The sequence below is a fragment of the Balaenoptera ricei genome, chromosome 10, assembly GCF_028023285.1.
Source record: "Balaenoptera ricei isolate mBalRic1 chromosome 10, mBalRic1.hap2, whole genome shotgun sequence".
Lineage (NCBI taxonomy): Eukaryota > Metazoa > Chordata > Mammalia > Artiodactyla > Balaenopteridae > Balaenoptera > Balaenoptera ricei.
The window spans coordinates 25,420,946-25,447,066 of NC_082648.1; the positions used below are offsets into that span (position 1 = coordinate 25,420,946).

At 40.3% G+C, this 26,121-nt stretch overlaps 1 protein-coding gene across 4 annotated transcripts in view; it reads right to left on the minus strand.

Moving 5' to 3' along the window:
* The window catches only part of TMTC1 (transmembrane O-mannosyltransferase targeting cadherins 1), a 261,149-nt gene that overhangs the window by 211,137 nt on the left and 23,891 nt on the right, over positions 1-26,121 (minus strand). For all 4 annotated transcript variants that reach the window (XM_059935565.1, XM_059935563.1, XM_059935562.1 and 1 more), the window contains exons 3-5: positions 20,885-20,958; positions 18,190-18,366; positions 13,950-14,156 (exon numbers count right to left, since the gene is read on the minus strand). In XM_059935565.1, coding sequence (XP_059791548.1) covers positions 13,950-14,156; positions 18,190-18,366; positions 20,885-20,958 — 458 coding nt within the window. The remainder of the gene's footprint in view (positions 1-13,949; positions 14,157-18,189; positions 18,367-20,884; positions 20,959-26,121) is intronic.

The following is a 26,121-nucleotide window of genomic DNA, read 5'->3' on the forward strand; positions in this document are numbered from 1 at the left end:
CAACCACTGAGCCTGCGCTCCAGAGCCTGTGAGCCACAACTACTGAGCCCGCGTGCCACAACTACTGAGCCCACGTGCCTAGAGCCCATGTTCTGCAACAAGAGAAGCCACTGCAATGAGAAGCCCACGCACCACAACAAAGAGCAGACCCCACTCGCTGCAACTAGAGAAAGACTGCGCGCAGCAACAAAGACCCGACGCTGCCAAAAATAAATAAATTTATTTAAAAAAAGAAGTCCATAATGCAATACTACCTCACACACGCACACACACACACAGTCCTTCTTTCATAATCTCATACATAAAGAAGTTTCACTGCAGAGTAGCACAACTATCCAACAGAAAACTCTGCAGATACAATAATCAAGGGCCCAGGATTGCATCTATCACTGAACCACTAGCTCACTGTCACTTTAGAGAGCTTTCGATGGTATTTAATGTCTGCTTACAGATGAAATGTGACACATCCCACCCAGCATTTCATGTTAAGGTGAAGAATGTCCACATAAAGAGTGCTGAGCTAGGTGCTCTAAACAGAAAAACTCCCTAATTTCCAGGGCGCTGATAACATGGAACATGCAAAATTGGATAAAGCCACTCTGGCTCCAGGAGATACAGAGAAAAGAGAAGCAGATTAATGCTCCCAGGACACTTCTGCTTTCCCCAGAAGAGTCCTTTCTAGAAGTTTCTCATAAATCCTTGCAGGAAACATTGTAAAGGGCTTGACCTCTCCAGCCTGACGCAGCCTACACAGTAGAATCAGATGCGTGTGGATTCAATTCTACATCTTCTACTTAATAGTTGTACAATGCTGTGCAAATTATGCAAGCTCCCTTGAGCCTTGCCTTTCACATATGAAATGTGGTGAGAAGACATAATTCCCAAGGACACAGTGACAGTTCAGGTTTATCAGGTTGATCCAGGTTTATCTCCTGGCTTGTAATAGGCATTCCATATTGGCTCCCTGTTCCTCCCAGTGGGAAAGAGGTAATGAACAATTAAGCCAAACTCTCAAGACATTGAGACAGATAGCTTATCTCCCCCAGGCCCAACTGTAGAAAGACTGGACATCTTCACATTAGCGCACCATCTATAAGTGCAATTGGGTGCTTGTGCTGTGCCTGGCCCGGGGCTAAACTCTCTTCATACTTCCTGCCGTTTATAATAATTGTTACTAACTATCCCTATTTTATATATGTGGCAATCACTTAATCCAAGTTCATACTGCTACTAGAATAGAAATCGCGGATGTAAATCTACTATTTGTAACTCTAGGACATACGCACCCTGAGCACGCCATTGTTCCATCATTATTAAAGGTGAAACAAGGAAGGAAACTCTAGAATCACGTTTGGAGAAAACTGCATCCACAGAGGCCTTCGAGTTAGCACACTATTTTCCTTATGTGAAAACTAAACTCTGTTTCTTACATTCAAGCTCTGAGACTAAGAGTCTGACATCCAGACTTGGTCAGAATTTACCTCTGCCAAAGTGAATTCTTGACAGCTAACAGCTGCAGTCTGAGGCTGAGCTGTGCCTCCTACATCACTTCTGAAAACGCAGTCAACATTAGGTGGCAGAGCTTCCAATCGATCATGCCAGAAAAAGATACTTATCTTGCATCTGCTCACCTTCTTTGCCAAGTAGAAAAGCAATTATCTGCACCAATACAAAATATAACTGCCTGGGCATAATACACATAAGAAGAAGAGATGATTTTACTCAGAAACTGGAAGTCAAAATTATAAACTTACCATACTGAATGTATAAGAGAAAGGGATTAGTACCTCCGTGAAGTTTCTATTAATTTCTGTTCTTTGGAGGAAAATCATAAATGGAAAAGGCTTAAATCAACTAAGGTGTGGGTAAATAGCATAGCTTCACCCTATCATGGGCAAACGTACTCTTAAGTCGCCTATCCATCTTTCTTAAATATGAGAATTCTACCAAAATTACAAAAATGTGTAAAGAAAATTTTATATGATACAATCTTAAAAGACAAAGAGAAGATACTGAGCTTTCACAAATATGCAGGATTCATTTATGGTAAAAACTCACAACTACTGCTTTTTTATTCTCAAAAGTGTAATAATTGATATCAAGTGGTTTGAATTTTTAAATCTTCACTCTTTAATAAGATGTGCCATCTGGCTTTATGATCAGAGTTTTCTTACCTATAAATCTAAAAAAAGAGATGGGCCTGTTTGCACTTGTTGCCCTCCTTACAGGAGTCAGGCCCTTGGCATCTCTGCCAAGTTCCTCCATGACAGGGCTCCTGCCTACCTTCCTAGCCTCGTCTCCACTACTCATGTCCTGTGCTGCCTGTAGTTACACACACACACACACACACACACACACACACACACGCACACTTTGCAGGTACAGGCCTCTGTGCCCTCCCTCCTGCTGTGCTTTATGTCTGGAAGACAGCCCTCCCTCCCTTTAGTTCATCTTCTCATCTGTTAAGACTCAGTTTATGCCAAACCTCCCAGGCTGGCTAAGGTATCCTATCCTGTGAATCCCATAATTCAGGGTACACACATCGATCATCATACTTGCCACCCTCAGTAAGATTATCTTGTTCTTTGTATGACTTCCCCACTGGGGTGTAAACTTATCCATGCTGGCCCAATCAGAGTCTCTGTTTTTGAGAATCTGAAGTCAGAACACATTAATTCCAGTCCATCTGTAACAGAGAATTGAACTGAGAGGCTACATGAAGCCAGGACTGAGGCAGCCCTGCAACTCACCAAATTGAGAAAAGTCAGTCTTTAAGAAGAGGAGGAAAGGACAACAACATGCATTTTAAAAAGCAAAAGAGAGACCATGAACCCTCCAAAAGGTAAAAAAGAAATGTTTTGAGTTTGCCAGTTCCTGTGTCCAGAAATCAGGTTCAATACCCAGACTGGGGTGCCATTAGAGTCCAGTGTACCTTTCTAATGAAAACTTCAATTTTCTTAAACAAGTTCTTTAAAAATTTTGTTCTTTGTAAGCAAATGATCCCTATGACATCTGTATATAGTGTTTAATAAATGCTTATTAATCAAATGAATCAACAAACTGTCTCTGAAGAGTCAACAGGTATCAGTTTGCAAATGCACAGCTTTGATGACTTCTATGATGGTTGAGGGCAAAATATGTGTAAACTTTAACCTTTTTTACTATTGATATTTCTCATCAATACATTTGACTTAAGTTCCAAAGACTTAAGTAGTCAAGAATTCAAGATGGAAAAGGAAAAGAAAAATAGCCAAATGCACACTAGCGAAATCTCCTCCACAGTCTGCTTAGTCACTCACGAGGGTGGCCCATTATCATATCTCACTTCAGGGTCAGCCTCCGACTCTCACACAACTTCCAACTACATGCACACCGATGGAATGCAGTGATTAAAAGAGAAAAGGAAGTGACAGCATCGTTTCATAAGAGTTTGGGCAAATAGTCAGAGAGAGTGCCAAATGACGTGAGACCACCTGTCTCACTTGCGTCGTTTCACAGATAAGAAAAACAAACATCCAGGGAAGTAAAATAACTGGCCCAAGTAGCAGAGCAAATCAGAATCAGAGTAGAACTCAATTTCCCCCCAACCAGGTCATGGCTCCTTACACTACCGTCCGTTTCTTTACGTCCAGCCCAACCTGGGAAACAGCTCTTCTCTTTCAAAGAATTCAGCAATTCTACAATGTTCAGACTTTTCAAAAACAGCAATGAGGACAATGATACAAGTTTTATTGTTCAAGACATATACTCAGTCGTCAACTATTGATATTATCACACATGTATTTTCTGCTTAAAAATATCTGGAGATTGGTACCCAATCTTGACTTATCTTAATGGTTTACCTATCTATTGTGGCTATAAATTATGTGCCATAAGGAAGAGAGAAACAAGGAACACTCCTACAGTGTTGGTGGGAATGTAAATTGGTATAGCCACTATGGAGAACAGTATGGAGGTTCCTTAAAAACTGAAAATAGAGCTACTATATGATCCTGCAACCCCACTCCTGGGCATGTATCTGGAGAAAACCATAATTCGAAAAGATACATGCACCCCAGTGTTCATTGCAGCACTATTTACAATAGCCAAGACATGGAAGCAATTCATCCATTGACAGATGAATGGTTAAAGAAGATGTAATAGACTTAAACAACTGAATATTACACAGCCATAAAAAAGAAAGAAATATTGCCATTTGCAGCAATATGGATGGATGTAGATGTTATCATACTAAGTGAAGTAAGCCAGACAGAGAAAGACAAATATCATGATATTGCTTACATGTGTAATCTAAAAAAGAAAATGAGACAAATGAACTTTATATACAAAACAGACCCACAGACATAGAAAAAAAAAAAACTTATGGTTACCAAAGGGGAAAGGGGTGGGGAGGGATAAATTAGGAGTTTGGGATTAACAGATACACACTACTATATATAAAATAGATAACCAAAAAGGACCTACTGTATAGAACAGGGAACTATACTTAATATTTTGTAATAGCCTACAAGGGAAAAGAATCTGAAAAAATAGATATATACGTATGCATAACTGAATCACTTTTCTGTACACCTGAAACTAACACAACATTGTAAATCAACTATACTTCAATTAAAAAATTTTTTAATTAAAAATTTTAGGGCTTCCCTGGTGGCGCAGTGGTTGAGAACCTGCCTGCCAATGCAGGGGACACGGGTTCGAGCCCTGGTCTGGGAAGATCCCACATGCCGCGGAGCAACTAGGCCTGTGAGCCACAACTACTGAGCCTGCGCGTCTGGAGCCTGTGCTCCGCAACAAGAGAGGCCGCGACAATGAGAGGCCCGCGCACCGCGATGAAGAGTGGCCCCCGCTCGCCGCAACTAGAGAAAGCCCTCGCACAGAAACGAAGACCCAACACAGCCAAAAATAAATAAATAAATAAGCTTTCATTTAAAAAAAAAAAAAATTTAAAGAAGAGAGAAACAACCTATACTGAGGATACACGTACAGTCTCTCCCTGACTCCACATGAAAACTACAAGTGCAGTTTTATAATTAAATAAACAACTTTTTAAATCAAATTATTTTCATCATAAATGCAGTATGGATCATAATTCCTTTCACAAAGTGATATTCCTCTCACAAAGAAAAATTACTTAAGGGAACCAAAGGTAAAGTACAAAAAGAAATCTATGATAAAGACTTAACTGTCAGGAAATAGAAGCTCTACCACTTGAAAACTGAAACGCATTGGTTGGTTATTCATTAGGAACTGAGGGCATGTTTAGCTCTTAACATAAGACGCTAACATTATTCCTTCCCTCCGTCCAACTCTGGCTGGTTGTTTGCATGTGGTTGTTTTTTTTTTTCTGAATTATGATATAATTAATTGCCTTCATCCCCTAAAAACCCATACTATGTTCCCTTTACCAATACTTTTGGAGGTTAAATCGTTAAAAGCAAATCTTTAATGCCAGGATCCTCATGGAGACTGCTGCTTAGGGTGATTTCAAAATCAGTATGTATTTTCTAGATTATATATAAAGTAGTAAAGATCATGGTTTGAATAATGTGAATAGCATTAATAATCCATAAATCTACAACATGAAACACATCTTCCAATATGGCTATAAGGTCATCAATCTAAAAAACTAGTAAATTGTCTTTATTATTTGATTTTCAACCTAATGGTTTGTGTATTAAAGTGATGCTTTATTCAATAGTAATTCTAAATACATCAAAAACTTTTAATTAAAGAAAGTCCACTGTTAGTCTCAGCAACTAAGAATAACTTTACACATACAACTTATAATGAGGATGGTATCCATCAGGTAAGAATAAGTGTTGGGGCTTCCCTGGTGGCGCAGTGGCTAAGAATCCTGCAGGGGACACGGGTTCGAGCCCTGATCCGGGCAGATCCCACATGCCGCGGAGCAACTAAGCCCGTGTGCCACAACTACTGAGCCTGCACGCTAGAGCCCACAAGCCACAACTACTGAGCCCACGTGCTACAACTACTGAAGTCCGCGTGCCTAGAGCCTGTGCTCTGCAACAAGAGAAGCCACTGCGATGAGAAGCCCGCGCACCACAACAAACAGTAGCCCCCGCTAGCCGCAACTAGAGAATGCCCACGCATTCTGCCCAATGCAGCCAAAAATAAAAAAATTTATATAAAAAAAGAGAAGTGTTAACACAGGCATTCTGTTTTCCTGCTAAACTTTGATGAAATCCATCTTTGTTACAAGAATGTTTTTTTCTTTTACAGTCATTTTCCTCTAAAATACTGTAAGCTCATAAAAAGAGAGAAAATTAGTAAATATCATAAACAAATCAAATCAAGACTATACCACTTTCATAAATACAACAAAGGAAAAGTGACCACTATAAAAAGATTTCTAAACAGTAATTCTTCCACACTGTCTTTGGCATAAAATAAGCATGCTGGTAGGGAAAGGTAAGTCCTAGCCCTACCATTTATGAAAAGCCACAACTAATAGCCATGTTAAGCTCTTTTCATGTATTCACTCATTTGTTCCTCACAATAAGCTCATAGAGCACCTTTTCTGTATTTTTTCAAGCATTTACATTTTTAACATTGTCACATTTAATCTAGAAAACATAGTAGCAGTTCAAAACATGTGGCAGACAATTTTCAGAGCAACAAGCTGGAAATCCCACCAAATTATCTGAAACCATCATGATCTATTGCCTAGTGTAGAATAATGTTCCCATGAAAGAATTATTTATGTATACCCTGAGTGTTTACAATGTTAAGATGAACTGATACTGCTTTTACTGCAATCACTCCACAACCTCTCAGCAGGCTACATTAAAAAAGATAAATTAAAAAAAATTCAGCTGGATGACAGCAGCTTTAACTAAAAGAGCAAAGAAATTGGCAGCAGACTCCCTACAACACCCTAAGGGCCCTACCTGTGTTCTGCAAAAGAAGAGAAAGGTGTTTGGTGTCCTTGAAGTCACCCAGGCTCTAACTTGCACAGGACAGAGGTTGAGTATCCATATGGTGACTGGTGAGCTGACAGAAAACCATGAGGCTTGACATCCTCTTCTAAGAGCCTACTGTGGCAGTGACAAAATTGAATGCCAACCAGAAATGCCTACATTCTGATAGTTTTCTCTTTCAACATATGTCCCCATGAATCCAATTGGAAAGCAGATGCCTAAGCTTGATAGCTCTACACTGAGAAAGGAAAGAAAGAACTTATCATCCACTGACTGAAATTCACAGGGGATAGAATATTGCCAAGATTCGGTACCCAGTCAAGATTAAGCAGAATGAACCAGGGGCTGTCAGCAGTTAGGAACTCTACCAAATGCTATCCGTAAATTAAAAGGAATTTTGCTCTTTAGCATGTGATTTATTTGGAAGAGGCTTTTAGTGCTTTTAGTGCTAAGTTCTGAATGAAGCCAAGAAACACTTTACTGAAATGATCCATTTTAGTGCTGAGTTCCGTTCAAGAAGCAAAGCAGATTTCAATAAGCTTTCAGGCAAACTCATCCAAGTCATACCTGCTTTACCATATACTCTGGGTCTGGTTCAGATGGAATAACATCACTCTCAACTAATGGTTAGGAAATAGTGACAGAAAAAACTCTCTTTTAATTCTCTATCCACAGAAGAGAATACCTCTCTGGTAAGTTCCATGTTTAAGAAAAGCTACTTTAAAAGAACTTGAGAGCCCATCTTGGGTAAATCAACCCACCAAAGAACGTTAAAGGCAGATTAATGATACTATCCCAATAAACACAGTTCAAAATTAAGAAGCCTGAAAACACTAACTGACAGTTCGTTTGGAAAATTACTTTTTTATTTAAGTTTTTAAAAATAAATTTCCCACTATTTTCATCCTTCCTATAGCAAAACAGCAGCATTTGTTCACTCTTCCCAGGAAAATGTGTCCTTCTCCATAAGAGGACAAATGCCTGCAGCAATCACCCACCTCCCTTCTCTAGTGCCTTCCCAGCCACTAAGCAAGTCTGCAGTTCAGTCACACCAGGAGGCATTACCCGGTCTTAGTAAAAGCTATGGTCAGTTCAGTATATTAAAAAGAAATTGACAAGCTATGAAAAAGCTCACGCATGTATGGGCCAAAGGTAACAAGAGAGGATACCCTTTGGATATTGGGTCCAAATGATAGAATCATGGGTGTAAACAGTTTTAAAGTTGTTTAATAAGAAATAACTTTAACAATAATTATGCTAGTAGGTTTGGTCAGTTGTCTTTATAAAATACAGCCTGAGAGTTACTGCTTTCTTGGGTCCACCACCATCATGTGCCAAAATAAGTCATAGTGATCTGGCTGCAGCCACCTAAGAACTACATCTGAAGACTGAAGTATTTACACCATTGAAGAAGAGAGAGAATTCCAAAGCAAAATGTGGCCCAGCTCATCTTTAAACAAAGCAATGGAAATGAGGAAAGATGATCAGCAGCAATGAAAGAATTTGCAAAGTCTCTTTGAAGTAAGATCTTAGTCCATACCTACTTCCATAGGGTTGTTTGTGTTCTTAGCGTGGATTCAGCACTGAGCTTTACACTTACATTAAGAGATTTTAAAGTAGGGGAGGGGATTTATTAATACGAACCCACAAACTTCACTTTTAACTGTTGGAGATATTTTCTGTGTAGATCTATTAGTTTACTCCACCCCACTTTCATTTGGTCATTTCATTTTTTTAAAGCAGTAACTGAATGAGATTGAAAACGGCCCATCTGAGATCAGTCAACCAGAAAGGTGTGTAAAATGGTGGGGGGATAACCCAATTATTCATCAGTAATTCAGGCTTTCAACACAGAATTTTTCCTGTCACCTGAAAATCTCATTTCACTAACTTACTAAGCTTCTTTCAAAGCTTACGTGAGGCTGTTAATAATGATCTGAAACACATTTGCCCTACTCACAGGAGTTTAATCTACAAAGCATTTCTTACTTTAGGGAAAAAGAATACAATGCAAGGTCTACAGAAGTAAAGCATTAGAACGACACTTGAAAGATCAGTGACTCATTCCACCAGTGAAGGTCAAAATATTTACACGCTTCCTTAAGTCCTCTGAATTTAAGTTAATTATCTAACAGTTTCACTTTAGTGCCAACCTGTTCTCTAATCCTAAACCTGTCTTAGTTTCTTGATTTGCATGCCTCCGTGCAAGGCATACAAGAAAAACTTTTAAGACACACTGAAGTGAAAAATATAACCGCTGTCTTACCCACAAAGGTAGGAAACGAGCCCATTTTAAGTAAAAATATCATGATCATCATCCAGCTAAGTTCCATGAGGGCAGAGCTCTGTTTACTTCACTACCATGTATTCCCAGCACCTAAAACATTACTTGGCACACAGGAGGCATTCAGTAAATACTGACAAATGAATGATTCATGACAGATGCTGCAGAGCAACAGAAGAGGAAAAGAGCAAGAATTTATTCAGCCAAGAACTGTCTTCAACACCAATCATAATCACTGTCATTTAAATGTGAAATCAATCAAGTCTATATATATGGAAAATGACTACATATAGTTACAGATATAGGTATGAGTTACAAGGATAAGAGTTCAGGTAGAATTCACTGAGTTTTCTAAGGTGAAAGGGAAAATGTGTCCATGCGTGAATGAACTGGATATAATGAAGAGGGTAGGGAGAAGGAAGGTTTACATACAAAACATTTCTCATTTCACATGGAACAACTGAGTAAAAGGTGGTATCAACTGAAATTTCATCTGATTCCAGAGTGTATACTCTAAGTCCTAGGTTCTTCATTGCACTTGCTACCCATAAGCCAATCACTAAGTCACACAGAAAAACAGGAAACTAAATAAATGACTTGCAGTAAGATTTTGGAATTCTCCTGTGTTTGGTAACTATAGAAAATATTTTACCTGATAGTATTTAGTCCAATTTTTTGACAGCCTAATGCCATGCATGCAATGTAAATACATACTAGCAAATAGTTTCGAAGTTCAAGCAAAAAAAAAAAAAAAAAATCTCACACAAACTTATCCCTTGCCTACACACTACAGGTTCACCAGTTTCAGGATACATCCTGGTGTTTAGAAACCCACACAGGAATAATAATATTCATTATACTAAGCTACTACTAATGATGCTGTGGGCTGCCACACTGAATGGCCACTGTGTACCAGGCACCTATTTACATGTTTATTATGCAGGCTATAGCTTTGAGTCCTGACAAGCAATCTGAGAGTAAGGTGCCATGATTAGTTCTGCCTTTTGGAGATGAGAAAACTGAGGCTCACAGAGATAAAATAACTTGTCCAGGATCAAGTAAGTGAAGGAGCCATGATTTAAACACTGTCTGCAGAGATCTTCAGAACTAAGATAACATTGCCTTTTTGAACTTTTATTTTCTTTACCTGATCACCTTCTGACAAAAGGACACACACAGTTTTTAGAAATAATTTTGATACTAATCAAATTTATAGTCAAATATATGACACCTTTCCTTTCCAAAGAAGGAAAATACATGACAACTTTCCTCTCCAAGAAAGGATAACGGTCTTTCTTGCCCACAAACATGTTAACTTACTAAGACCCTGACCCAGTTCCAGTTGTCCTATGTACTGCTCTCCAGACATAATTCTTTCTAAAACAGGCTGGTGCTCGGAGTTTAAAAAAAAAAAAAAAGCATGTCATTTAATTCAATGTATTAGCACCAACACCCTATATCAAAGCAAGTCAAAAGGTGCCTCATTTGTTGACCCAAGGACGGCTGCAAGAATCTTCTACCCCCGAGAGTTCAAAAGGGGGGCCAGCTCCACAGAGCATGAAACAAGTGTCCTGCCTCCTTCCCAAAGCCAAGTCCTCACCTGGGAAGCTGGACTTCAGAGCATAACAAACAGGCAAAAGCAAAGGATTAGGGGTCAAACAGCCTGAGTTCCAATCCTGACGTTACCACTTACTAACTATGCAAATGTTTTAAATGACCATTTAACTTCTTCCATTTCCACCTGATAATGCAAACTCTAAGATCTACCCTAAACGAAAGTTGTGATGGCTGCGTGGGACAGCATGTGGGAAATGCCAGCCCACCTCCTGGTACATAGCGGATGGATCACAGACATAAAGTTTTCTTCCCCTCCTGAAAGACCTTCTTCACTGGAGTGCTGGAGCTGACTCACACTGGCTTGCAAGAGATGACTATTAAATTTTCAGAAATTTTGCAGGCCAGTTATTAAATACAGACATTATTGAAAATTAAATTATATAACTATAATAAACCCTATGTATGTAAACATACTGTATATATTTATATTAATATATAATATATATCTTAAAATAAATGATATAAACTTAAATCATGCTAAAAACAAAGGTAATAAGTACTCAAGGCTCATCACTTCCTAATTCGTTTCCTTCATTTTACTGTTATCTATGCTCTTGAGGTTACTACGTCTATTGTCCATTGAGCAGTGGAAACGCTTCATGATGGTGAGCTATGGCACACCTCTCCCAGCTCCACGTTCAGCAATGTCACATCTGTAGCTTCAAATCAGCCATGGTAAGAGTATTTACATGGAAATTGGCCAACACCAGTCAGGATTTACTTTCTCTGGAGAGCCAGTTATTAAGCATTTACCAGTGCACCCCTGGTATTCATACTTCATCTTATTCCTTTCTGCTCCTGCACCTTCCATCTCTACTCTCCACAAGTTATCTATCTACATACACACACCCATTAAACTGAAAATAAAAATGAAAACAAAAACCTAACACCCCTGGAGTTAACATCCTTTGCCCCATTCCTTCATTACCAAATTCACTGAAAATATTCTATTTATGCTTAATTCCAATACTTTCTTACCACCTACTCATTAATTTATTCATTTCACAAATATTTGAGCAACTACTCTTAGCCAGACACTATGAAAGGAACTGGGGATACAAATGTGATCTGAAGCCGACACGGTCCCTGCCCTGATGAAACTCAGTCACACTGCAGCCTGACTTATGTCCTTCCTTGAAAGTCTATAATGCGCTATTAATTCTTGTTTTTTCTCCTCCTTTGCCTTCCTTAAAAAAATTTATAATTTCCCCAAATATTCTGTCTTCTTTTCCTTCATGCCCTGTTACAGAAAAAGTCAAGATATCCTCAAGGTTTTGACTATTTATCTCTCTGCTTTCTTGCTCAGGAATTTCAAGCATTACTGTGATTTTATCCTTTCCCCAAACTTATTTTTCCTCTAGCCTTTCCATCTCAGTAACTGACACCACCACGCACCCAACTACTGAAGCCAGAAATGCAAACATCCTTGTTTCCTGCTTTTCCCTCACCCCTTCACCCCAAACATCAGCAAGTCCTGTTAGATGTGTACCCAAAACTTATCCCAAATCCACCATATCCCCTCCACCTCAGTCTCTATCACCCTCGGCCAAGACCCTTTCTTTTCCCCTCAGTCTGTATGAAAGTCTCCCTGCTTTACTCTTGCCCCTTAATCATCCACTACAAGAAGCCAGTGTGAACATTCTTAATATAACCATTTTCCTCCGCATTAAACAAACAACAACAATAACAAACAGAACCCTCTAAAGTCTCCCTTTTCCACTCAAAATAAAATCCAAACTCACTTCCATGGCCAACACACCCTTCACCATCTGGGCCTGCCCACGCCCTGAGCTCGCCCCTTCCAAACCCCACTTGCTCGTTACCCCAAGTCTGGGACCCTGTGCCCAGATCTGAGCAGGGCTAGTTCCTCCGTGAGGATTCTGTGGGCCTTCCTTGACCAACCAACATGAATTTGCCCCAGCCAGGCCCAGCCACCACTCTCCACCACACTGTTCATTCTTTGTTGGTTATTTAGTGTGTGTCCTCCTCTACTGGAAGGGAAGCTACACAGGGCCAAGGACCCTGTCTTCCTTATTCACCAGGACATCCCTGGTGCCTGGAACATGCCAGGCACATGGTAGACAGTAGATCTTTGTTGATGAATGAATAAATGGAGCACGATCCAAAAGACAGGTTTCCACAGGAATAATCGGAAACAAAGACCGAGAAAAGAGGGAGTTTTCTGGGACGGCACAGAAGAATAAGAATAGCAATCTGCTGTTTAACTGCTAATAGTATGAGTCAAATTTCCATCTTTATTAAATTCTGACTTGCCCATGGCTTGAGCTATTTTAGAGGCAAGCTAATTTAATGAGTTCTGATAAATCTATGTTAATTTTCATGGCTAGGTCAAAAGATTCAAAAAAAGAGAGAAAATCCTGTGCTTTAAAGTTTTTCCTGTACCCTGGGAGATCAGCTCAGTGCTTTGTGACCACCTAGAGGGGTGGGATAGGGAGATTGGGAAGGAGACGCAAGAGGGAGGAGATATGGGAACATATGTATATGTAAAACTGATTCACTTTGGTATAAAGCAGAAACTAACATACCATTGTAAAGCAATTATCCTCCAATAAAGATGTTTAAAAAAAAAAAAAGATTTTCTTGTACCCTCAAAAACATTTCTGAGAGGCAGTGTCCCCTGGGCTTCCTCCCATACTTGTGCTGTAATAAGTTCCTATCACACACCAAGAGCAGGGAGAGACAGAGCAGCAGAAGGTAGAGCTCTCCTCCCCCAGAAAACCGAGGGGCCTGCTCTCTGATGCCCAGGGCTCTTCCACCAGGGAAGCAGCAATATGTCTGCACTTCTTAATGGAGACTTCAGAGCCTCACCCCCTTCTTCCAAATAACAGCAGACAGCAGGGCTTCTACTTGCTTCTTCCAGCTACTCCTTTCTCATCTGATCTAATATAAGGGAGGAAGGGAAAGAAGAAGAGAAGGAAGGAGGCAGGAGGAAGGGAGATGGGGAAGGAAAAAGAAAGAAGGAGGGAAACAAGTGTGGGCGGGTGTCACAAAGAACCCACTCGGCGCTTCACTTCTCCAGCGATCCCCCTGCAACAGGTGATGCTGGATGGTGAAAACACGCAAGGTCAAGGAGCCCAGCCCAGTACCTCATCAAGGACCACACAGCTCGAGGAGGCACAGGGAATCCGCTGCTCTTGGGTTCAGGCGGCAATGGAGTGTGGCAGCCACCCCAAGCTCCTTTGTGAGGGAACCGCTGCTGCTTCCCATTCTCCCGGAGAGGGTGTGCTGGCGGTGCGGTGGGCAGGGAGCTCCCGGGCCGCTGTGGGCTGCGCTGATGGACGACCCCATTGCTCCTAATTGTGCACGGAATGGAGGGGAAACAAAGTCAGACAGAATGACAAGACTTGCAACAAGGAACAGCAATCCCTTGTCCCATCGCCAAGCCCTGTTCCATGGAAGCAACCGTCCACAAGTCTTTTAGCACTTCTGTTTCTGGTATTCATCACAATATTTTTAAAATATGATTAAATTATAATATTATTTCTAATTTTAGAACTTGTCTTATTGACTTGCTACCATAGAAGATGAGGACTCAGTCCCTTTTATGCGGTCACCAATACACACACACACACACACACACACGCACGCATGCACGCACGTTCACAACCACCCTCTTCTCTTCTCATCTTCCACATATATTTCTCTCATAATAAATATAATTTGAATTCTCATAACTCAGTTGAAGTGATATTCGGGATTTACATTATTATCATCTTGTGAAATGTTGTTCACAGCTGATCCACCCCAATGTATTCTCACATTTTCCTTCATGAATCTTCTGAGATGATATAATTCATAACCACTAGCTGGGCAAAAATTTTAAAGTCTGATACTACCAAGTGATGGGGAGAATGTGGAACAAAGGGGATTCTCATCCACTGCTGCAGTCCAGTCATTTCAAAAGCAATGTCTCTGGCTCGCAGTGAACAAGTGAAATCATAGTTCACAGTGAGATCAACACAGTGAACGTGTATCCATCTGTGGCCCCAGCAACACTTCTGTGGTTATGCCCCAGGAGGTACGTGCACACAAAGGTTGCCTGCAGCATGCTATATAATAGCCAAAAATGTAAAAATAACCTAAATTCAAAATCCAGAAGGATGGATAAATTGTGATAATTAAATACTACACAACACTTAAAATGAATGAACTAGAGCCACATGTATCCACATTGATGCATCTCAAAATCCAATGTTAAATGAAAAGAAAAGCAAGTGACACCATTTATATAAAGTCTGCAAGTATGTAAACAATGCTATTTGATATTCAGTGGTATATACTTATGAAGTAATAACAAGCAAACCATCCTAGAAATGAAAAATGCCAAATTCGGGATCATGGTTATTTCTAGCCAGAGGGTAGGGACTGGGGTCAGGGAACGTTATCCTCTGCGTGTTGGCAATTATATGCTAATTTTTTAAAAAGAAAGAAATTTAACTTTCAGGAGCTGATCTTTTACTGAAAATGTTTCTTCCTAAAGGTGATGTCAAGTAAAAGAAATCTAACTCTGTTCGTGTGACCCAATCTTAAAATATAGGAATAAATTGCTCTTCATGTAGGAGAGGGCTTCCAACACTTGTTTCTGTTATTTCTTTCCTGTTGCCTGAATCACACAATGAAAAGACCTCAAGAACAACCTAGTACCGAGATGTTTATTCTAAATGAGCAGATAAGAATTTGCGTGTACGTTATTCTGGGAAAAGGGGACACGATTCTGTGAGATTCTCAAAGGGGTCAGGACCCCACAATACACACAGATCCTCTGAGCTGGTCTCCTGGTAAGAATGTGAGCCCAGGCTCTGAGCTGCAGATGCCCTGGGGGGTCTCCAAATCCCTGTCCTGTGTGCTCCATGGAGGCTCAGGGGTAACCCTGTGGCTCTGGAGTCACACAGACAGAATTCCAAGAGGGGATGGGTGACTCTGGAGAGGTTACTTTCTATGCCTGCCTGAATTCTCTCCTGTGTAAAACGAGGGTAAAAGTTGTTGTGAGCAATCAGTGACTTCATACCTGTAAATGGCGTGGCCCAGTGCCTGGCACATGGCCTGCACTCAAGAGAAACTGTTATCGACCAGGTCTCCCTATTACCTGCTCTCAGTTCCTTCTCACCACTTTCACAACTGTACTCAGTTACTCACGTGATAACTTATGTAACGTCTGTTTTCCCCAGTATTGCTCTTTGAGGGAAGGAATCTTAACTGTCTTATTCTTGGCCAGGCACAGAATGAGAATGTGTTAAGTGGGCGGAAAGAATGAGCACCTCCACCTATGCAGAGATTCTGGTGGTGGTGAGGGCTAAAAGTTACTAAAACAAACAAACAAAGAAACTCCACAGACTATGAGCTATGCAACATCCAAGCTACATATCAGCAGTATTGTTTTTTTCATAGAATAGAACTTCTAGCAGTTTGGTATAATGAAGGCCAAGAACAATTATTAAAGGAATAAAAAAGACAATTATTCTCTTTGAAAAAAGCCTAGCTCAACAGTGACCAGATGAAGAAAAAAGGAGTGTAGCAACCATGGGCTGGAGAGACCTAAGACCAGAGGAGATATGACTTCAAAGATGAGCGTAAACAAGAATGCTGCCTGCCATCATGTTATCAGCCTCTGCAGCGGGCCTGGAAGGTGCGCCCTGAGGGGAATTCAGGATGGAGAAAAATAGGATACTGACCCTAGAGAGTTGAGATGCATATCAAAGGAACAATTTTAATGAGCCCAGACTCTTGCATCTTCCCATATATAGAAAAGCACTGAAATCATTAACTTGACATGCCTGATTTTTTTGTGATTAGCACTAATCTTTTGAGTTTCGACTATATAGTTGCTTTTTTATTTTTCTTCAGCAAAAACTCATACATCCCGGCTCCTCCCTTACCTCTTTGGAACAGTCCCTCAGAGCTATCTGAGAGGCTGCCTTCCCAGGCTATAGTCTTTAGCAATGTCCCCAAATAAAACATAATTCTCAACCCACAAGTTGTGTGTTTTATTTCCTTCGATATGAGGTTAAAATATCTCTGGACTGAACCAAAGGCGAGTGTCTGCAGGCACTTGCCACATCTTCTGCTGTCAGTAGAGCGAAGCAGAAAGACGATGGGAGGCAGATACAGAGAGGATGCCAGAAGAAAGTGGAAAGCCAGAGGGGTGGATAGGCTGCTCTCTAAATAGTAAGGCCAGCAATGCAATTACTGCCACGGGTGGAGAGGATACAGAGGAAAGGCATTCTCATATAAGCCTAGGGGAGGTGCTTTGGCTCACAGCTTTCTTGGCTTGAGCTTGGATCAAAATGATACCTGGGCTCCTTCCTTTTACACGCCTCTGAGATTTACAGAGAGCCAGCAGAGCACTAAAATCTATTTAAATTATCTCCAAGTACGCCCAGGCAGGAAGGTGATCAGAATTTACTGACTCATCTCAGCTTGTTGCCACTCACTAGCACTGCTCTTATCTTTATGTCAACAAGTGTAAAGAGGTAGGGAATGGGCTGAAAGGACAGGATTTTTTTTTTTTAAGATAAAATTCTTCATCGGACAAGGCCGGAGAGTAAATCAGTTACATTTATTAAAAGTTCAAATGTAAGGGCCTTATAATTAGTGAAAAATAGTGTCTGCATGTCAAATTGTTAGTAATTATGGATTTGATAGAGGAAGAAAATTATAGCATGTACTTGAACTTTTAATATGCCTTAGTCACTCTTATCATCTATAATCCACAGGATAATATGAATATGCCTTAATTTTTTTTAAATGAAAATAGGCTACTAAATAAACTTGTTCTTTAACTTGAATATGACATGTAATTATTCCTGTATGGTTTAGACTGGCCCTCTGTGGAATTCCAAAAGGCCCCTTCCAAAACTCTTAGGTAAAAGCATCATCCCTAGAGCAAGTAAACAGACTCTAATTTAGCATTTGAAGGCAGAGATTCAAGTCAAGCTGTTAACAAACTGTTACCATTTGTAACTACTCCCCTGTGTGAATCAAGATTTCTCAGTAGTATGCAACCAAAACAATCTGGTGATATAAACTTGCAATTAAAAAATAAATAAATAAACTTGCAATTAGCATTGATACTTTTCAATTCCAAATTTGGGGCTCACAAAAACTTATAGTTTTCATGGATTATCATAAAAGTGTGAAGAGTTTAAACATACATAATGCATTTATCCTAAGGAAATAAGCCTTACTATATGATAGTCTAAGATGAGGTTACATTTAACAAAATGTTATACCTCTATTTTTTTAATGAGAGTTTGCAAACTATTGATTTAAGCAACTCTTCTCTGCACATCATGGACTGCTTGACAGCAAAACTTTAAAATGACTTACGATTTATCATGATTGTGGGATAAAGAAAAGAGATCATAAACCAAGCACACGCCGAACACCGTGATGCCTGTCTCTTTCACCAGCATCGCGCAGGTCCCCAGAAACAGACTGAGCAGCAGGAAGAAGGGAGAAGCCGTGGGAGGGACACATTCCCCAACACAGCACTGGTCCACACTCCTGAAAAACAAGGTTGAGTTGCTTTTACTCTAAGAAATGTGGGTCGCTAAGAAATAACCACCTTTTAAAGGTAAGATCTAGCACCAATTTCCTTGTGTTCTAAGTAAGTAGGTGAGCAAAGATTTCTTCAAGAATGTTCATCACAGTATTATTTAAAATTTGCAAAGATGGAAAAAAGTAAATGTCCAACAATGCTGAATTTGGTACTTAAATTAAGGCATATATAAATTCTGGTAAATTATGGCATATAACAAAGGAACACTAAAAAGCCATTTAAAATGCTACCATAGAGATGTATTTAGTGACATGGAAAGATGTTTAGGTGAATATATTTTAAGTGAATACTACAGGTTACTAACCCACATGCATGAACTCTGGAGCCAGGTTCCCTGGGCTCAAATCACAGCTCTGCTGTTAACTAACAGGGTAACATGGGGCAGGTCAGTTGCCTCCCTGTGCCTCAGTTCCCTCATGTGTGAAATGGGATCACAGGGTTGTAGGGAAGATTCAGTAAATGACTTATTACATGTTAAGTGTTTATCATTATTATTATTTCTGTGAAGGTGTTTTATATGCTTCTGTACAAAGAAATCAGTGGATATATACCAAAACACAATCATCATTTCTGTGTTTTAGTCTTTTTCTTTTCTTCTGGCTAATCTGTTTTGTTTTTTTTTTTTTTTTTTAAATTGAGGTACAGCTGATTTACAATGTTGTATTAGTTTCTAAACTGTAGTTTTAAATTTATTTTTCATGAGAATGTATTAGGTAAAGCTTTTTTTTTTTCTCAGCATAATTTCCAGCAGGGATTTTCTAAAACCCTCCAGTTGCTGTAAAGTCTTTTTTCACCTTACAAAACAGAGTCAGCCCCACACCAAGAAATTCCACTGTTCCTTCCGCAGGTGGCACACCAATTTGCTCCTACTCTTTTGAAGGCCAATATATCTGAAGTGGTGACGTCTTACCCTTACTGTTATGTCTCGGAACAATCACCTAAATTATATGCCAAATTTGTAGGAGACAGGCTTTTTCTCCGAAGCTGGTTTATAGCTTAAAATTACTCAAAGTGCGAATGGCCTGCACAACAGAAAGCTGTAACAGTGTGGCTTATTATCACCCAGATATGGATATGCTGCGGGCCCACTCATGCTCCCAAATTTATCAACACAGAGAAGAAGCCTGAGAGATCAAGTTCAAACTCAAAAGCGATTATTAATCTTGTTCTCACACCAGAGCAAATAGGAAACAACTGTTGAATTTGGGTTTATATTTTTAATATTTTCACAACACTCTTTTATATACCTAGCAATGCAGTGGGAGATTACAAAGCCAGGACTAGAAGCCTGGTACTATATTAAGAAGAGACTCTGCTCTTAAAGCAAAACTTCATAAAGCTTAATTCAGTCCATCTTTGACCCAAGGTCTAAACTGGTTTACAACAAGGTTTCTCAGTTTCAGCACTACTGGTATTTTAGGGAAGATGATTCTTTGTTACAAGGGCTGTCCTGCACACTGTAGAATCCTTGGCCTCTACTCACGTGCCAGCTGTGCCTCTCCAGTTGTGACAAGCAAAAGTATCTCCAGACATTGCAAATGTCCCCCTGGGGCAAGGTGGGCAAATTTGCCCCCTGTTGAGAACCACTGGTTTAGAACAGAGTTCCTTGGAGTCACTGGGTTTTATAAGATTATAGGCCAATGAACTGACCCAGAGATCAAGGTTCACAAATCCTTAACCAGGCATCCCTCCACGAAGCAGGGCAATGTGGCTCACTGGCCCCCTTACTCCTGGGCCACCCTCTGAGTCACCTGCCCCCATTACATTCATTTTTTACCCACCCCTTTCCCTATGTGGATATGTCACGACTCAGGTGAGAATCTGATCAGTTAGGGGGGAAGGGGCAATATAATGGGAAATTGTTTTATTGTTTTTCAGTCTACCAAAGCAAGAAGCTTCCGTATTTTGATGAAAGGATGTGCAAATTGGAAAATACTACTTTCAATTCAGCCTTGTTATTTTAAGCTTTGAGCTACTTTAATGAGGATAATAAAGAGGAAAAAAACAAAACAAAACGTAGGACCAAAATGAAAAGGAGAAATTAAACAAATCATAGTTAAATAGAAGAGAGGACTAGACCCAGTATATTTTGGCTCAGAGCTAAGATTTCAAATTCCATTCTCAGTGAGAAACTACAAGTAAGAGAAATCAAGAAGCAAGAGCTTATCTTCCCAGCACTGGGAGAGCAGTCCTTTTAAAAGGCTATGACATGGTTCAGAATGTGGCTGGAAGAGAGAACAGCCTAGCTTTTGGTAAGGAGAGGGTTTCCTATCCCAGGTCTCCAAGAAGCTCACTGGGCAGTTCACTGCCAAGAAGCCTCCCTCCTCTCTCAGGCAGGAGCTGAGAGTCAACACACACACACACACACACACACACACACACACACACACACACACACACAGCAGAAACTCCCAGGGGACGGCATGACTGTAAACAGATAAGGGCATTCTTAGCCGTACATACCTACTGTAGGAGAGAAAGGCTAACAGAAACAGCAAGCATGCCAACACGTCAGCTCTGCCAACAATTCCGGCCACCTAGAAAGTGTGAAAAAATAAAAACCTCAGAAAACCACTTTCAGAAACCCATTACAGAAGTGTTATTTGTTTTCAGAGGAATGAAAGGAATAATAAATTAGAAAACACATTATTCTTTAAATTCTGATATACGACTAACCACTTCTGGTTATATTTAACAATAATTTTAAAGAAGGAGATAAAGAGGAAGGAAGGGGCAAGATTTTCATGCTTAACTTCATTTTTAACCTTTCTTCTATTGAAGATGAATTCACAGCATCAAAGTATATTCATTTACTGGTTTTTTTCAAAAACATTTTTTTGCGCAATGACTGAGTGCTGGACACTGTACTAGTCTTTGGGCACCAGAGTGCTAATGGAACAGAGGATGCTTACAGGGCACCAGGAAAAAAATAAGACAAGAATGGGAAGGAGTATGAACTCATCATCGCTATGTGTGAGTGTACGTGCATGCCTCTGTGTTTCTTAGCAACATCACCAAAAGGGTCTGAAAGCAAAATACCCCAGTAGCGAAGAGCCATCCTGGCACTAACCACAGGCCATTGTTCCACTAAAGAGAACATGGGCCCTTTGGAGAAGCAGCTGATTCCAGGGTTGAGACTCAGGAGATACAAGAAGACTTGGATCATCTTCTCATGTTAGAAAGTAAGTGCTCAAAAAATGACAGGTGCATGTCAATAGGACACAGAAGCCAGTAACAATGGGCTCCCACTGACCAAATATGCAACAATTTGAACATCATAATAAATAAGGACAGCAATAAATGATAAACCATTGTCAGTTACAGTATTAAGACAAATATATTAATAACACTGTATATTATATATAATCCTAATATAAATTTTAAATTACATTTAAAGATATAACTAATAAAATAGAAAGACACTGAAGACTGGTGGCTGTTCCAAACTTAAGACTAAAGGAGGCTAAAAAGAAACAGTGACTAATGGCCTTGGTTTTAGAAAATATACAACGAAATTATTAAGGTGTAAAGGAGCATGAATTATGCAACCTACTCTCAAATGCTTCAGAAAACAAGTAATATTTTTATATATTGAAGGAGAAAGAGTGGAAGGATGATAAAACATATGCTGCAAAATGTTAAAAATTGGTGACTGGATAAAGAGTATATCGGTCACTACATTTTTTAAGCTTGAAATTATTTTTTTTATTCTGTTACTTCAGATAGGGACTGAAATGGAAGAAGGGTGGGGACAGATGGCTATTTATAAATCTTTGTATTATTTCACTACTCAAAACATGTGTACATTTCTCTTAATTTTTTGAAATCCAGGAAATAAAACTGTAAAGGAAAAAAACGGGGTATGGTTCAAAGAATGCTTCAAAGGAAAGGTCACATATGAGGAAGAATTCGCAAGGGAAATGAACAGACTTGACATTCAGGCACAGAAAACAGCCTTACCCAAATCACAGAAGACCTGAAGCCCATGGTGTGTTGGAGAATCAATCAACAATTAATAGTGGAAAATAGATTTCTGGGAAATATACCTATAAATATCTTCATATAATAAGCAAATTTTGCAGTCATAAAGGAGAGGCAATGACACACACATGGAGCTAGACCAGGGGTCCCCAATCCCCGGGCCATGGATGGTAGTGGTCTGTGTCCTGTTAGGAACCGGGCCGCACAGCAGGAGGTGAGCAGTGGGCAAGTGAATGAAGCTTCATCTGTATTTACAGCCACTCCCCATCGCTCATGTTACCGCCTGAGCTCCGCCCCCTGTCAGATCAGTGGTGGCATTAGATTCTCATAGGAGCGCAAACCCTACTGTGCAAGCGCATGCGAGGGTTCTAGGTTGCGCGCTCCTTATGAGAATCTAATGCCTGACGCTCTGAGGTGGAGCTCAGGCAGTGATGCTAGCGCTGGGGAGCGGCTGCAAATACAGATCATCATTAGCAGAGAGGTTTGACTGCACAGAGACCATAATAAATCAATTGCTTGCAGACTCATATCAGAACCCTATCAGTGAGTAGCAACCAAAAGCTCAGGGCTCCCACTGATTCTGCATGATGGTGAGTTGCATAATTATTTCATAATATATTACAACAGAATAACAATAGAAATAAAGTGCACAGTAAATGTAATGCGCTTGAATCATCCCGAAACCATCCCCCCACCCCCACCCCTGGTCCGTGGAAAAATTGTCTTCCACGAAACCAGTCCCTGGTGCCAAAAAGGTTGGGGACCGCTGAGCTAGACCATCCAAGGCTTGAATACAGGCTCCTCTAACCATCTGAGGGAGATTCAACTTTGTTATCTTTAAGTTCTGAGATTTGGTTTTGTTATCTTTAAAATGAGTATTACACCCCCTAAGTCACGTTACATATACAAAGTGCCCGCTCATTGTTGATGCCCTTCTTTTTTCTTTTTCCCTGCAGAGAAAGGGGGTGAGACTCTTAACAATGAGACGGGTTTTTCTGCGTGATGTATGGAAACCATCGTTTTACTTTAAGGTTTACATGTATGATATTTTATGTTAACTCTATTAGATAATCTAATATGTCTATTAGTGACAGTGTGGTTTCACCTCAGTGTCAAGGCCCAGCTCAGACTCACAGTACGTAAAGCAACAACTGCACACGGTTCACTTGTGAAGCCCAGGTCTGCTCAGGCTACAGCACCGCGCCTTTGAGCACTGAGCTCAGCATCACCAGCAAGGCCTCTGGGAGGTTAAACAGAGAGCCCAGCTCGCCAGCAACAAAGTCCTGGGATCAGGCCCAGGCGTCTGGGCCCACGGGGACACCCATCACAGCACAACTGCTGTGGCCAACTCAGACAACAGCAAGACTCGCAAGCTGATATTGGGTGTGGCAAGCTGGAATGAGGCAATCACAAGCTAGGCAAGCATAACTAATGCCTTCAAGGAGTCTGAAGCCCTGCTTCTCAAACTGTAGGCAGTTAGCTCTGCCGGGAAACAGCAGCGTGTGCCAGCTGGACGTGCCCAGATGTGAAGAATGGAGTGTCCCTTGGAGCAGAAGCTCAGAGGGGGTGTTGAAATGTCAGTGCTAACACTGAGAGACTCTGCTGCCAGCTCTAAACCACCAAGCAGTCACTGAACACCTACTCTATATCCCTGTTAAGCTGGGGTCTCTGGGGCAAGGGGGTTAGTGTCTTAAAAACAAGGTGCTTGTCATCAACTACTATATGTCCAGACCAGCCACACAGTGAGTCAATTCGTCAACATCATCTTGTTCAGTAATTGCATGTTTCACACCGGTCAACAAACATTTAACAAGTGCCTCCTATTTGCCAGGTATTATGCCAGCTGGAGGGATAAAACCTGCCCCAAGCAGTTAACATCTGGTGAGGAGTCAAAGAGGGTATTAAGAGGTTACAAGGGAACTGCATGTATTGTAAAGAGGAGAAATTACTGCCATGAGAAGACTGAAGGCATTAATTTGGACTGCAGGATCTGGGAAGGCTTCGTGGAAAGGCTGGACTTATTCACTGAGACTTAAAGGTCAAGCAAGGAGGACTTCAGGAAACTCAAGACAGCGGGATGTGAATCCTGGGCCAGAGAGGGAATGCAGAAGCATTCCAGGCAGAGGAAAGAGAGTCCTGAAAGCATACTGGGTGTTCCTGGAAGGGGAGGTTAAAGTGATGAGAGCATGGAATAAATGAAAAGCGGGTGGGAGTGGGCAACAGGAAGCAAAGATGGAACATCAAGTTGGCACCCCTTGGGCTTGATCCCGTGACAGTGTAGGCTGAACCTACAAAGGAAGTACAAAAGGACTTGGTCAAAAATACAAAGAGATGGAGAGCACGTATTTCTTCCCTTAAGCTTCAGGTTTCCATCACCAAGCAGGTAGCTGTAACCTGGGAACTGTATTCCTTTAACAAATATTCAAACATTTGAAAAAAATCAGTGAACATAATTGAGTAGAATTCAAATAATGTAACATTCAGATCTCCTAGCAGGCTTAACAGAACCACATGTGGAAACTTCCAAGTAAGGACTTAATTTGCCCCCAAAACTTGTTATTTCTTGGACTATCGCTATTATATTATATTTATTAATTATCTTACCTGCAAAATGAGTTCTATTGGTGGCAGACTGAGCCAGGAACACACACTTAACACACGGTAACAGCTGAAAGCCTAACTGGCTGATTAGATCATGACCAATTTTCTCCTAAGTACTCTTGTCCCAGCGGTGGAAACGTCAACCCTAACCTTCAACTCCGTGTGTCAGCATTTCCTGCTCTTGCTTTTGACTTGACATAAGTGCATTCCTTCAAACAGTAATGCCTCTATGATGATTGTTAAGTTTTAATTCTCATAGGAGAATTACAATGATTTCCCCATTTTCCCAATTTCTCTACTGATTTTTCTCATGATTCGGGATTCAGAAAAACATAAATTTCCCAAGAAATATACTGTCAGGAAACCCAAGAATCACAAGGCCTTCAATGAGGAAAGCTCTAGGTCTACCTTATTCACTGCTATAGCCCTGCACTGATTGACTGTATTATAGTCACTCAAATTTTTGTTGAAAAATTACATAAATAAATGAATTTATTCCTCTCTACTTAAAGTGGAAATAATTTTTCCCTTCACTGGAATTTCAGTTTTATTACAACATATTGCTTTGTCTTGTACGTATTTATGTGTATGCTCTTTGCCTTTTCTAGGAGCTTATGAACAAACCGTGGGTAGGGACCCCACTGCCCACCCACATACCCGCTTGGCACCTAGCAGAGGGCCTGCACTAAGCAAGCACTCCTTTAACAATTTGTTGGTTATGTAATTAAGAAAGCAAATCCTTAATCATATCAACATGTTTACACTAAACCCTCCCCCCCAGTTTAAGCCCTCCATCCTTCCTGCTGTAATTTATGGTCTCATTCTTGTTCTAGTTTAACAACAAAGAGGAGACACATCCTACTAACTCCCTCTTTCATCCCACTATGGTCTGTTTTTCTTTTTCTTAAATAATGTATCACTATGTTTTCATAACACACATTTCTTTTTCTCTATTTCTCTGCCCTCCTTTCTAGAAGCCTGAACTAATATCTATAATTAAATAACAGTCTCTTGATTTTACTTTCCAGTATAGTTTATTATATAGGTCAAATTTCTTTGCCTTCTTATGCCTCCCCCATCTCCTTGTGAATGCAAATAGTTTCTTTAACATTTTCCCC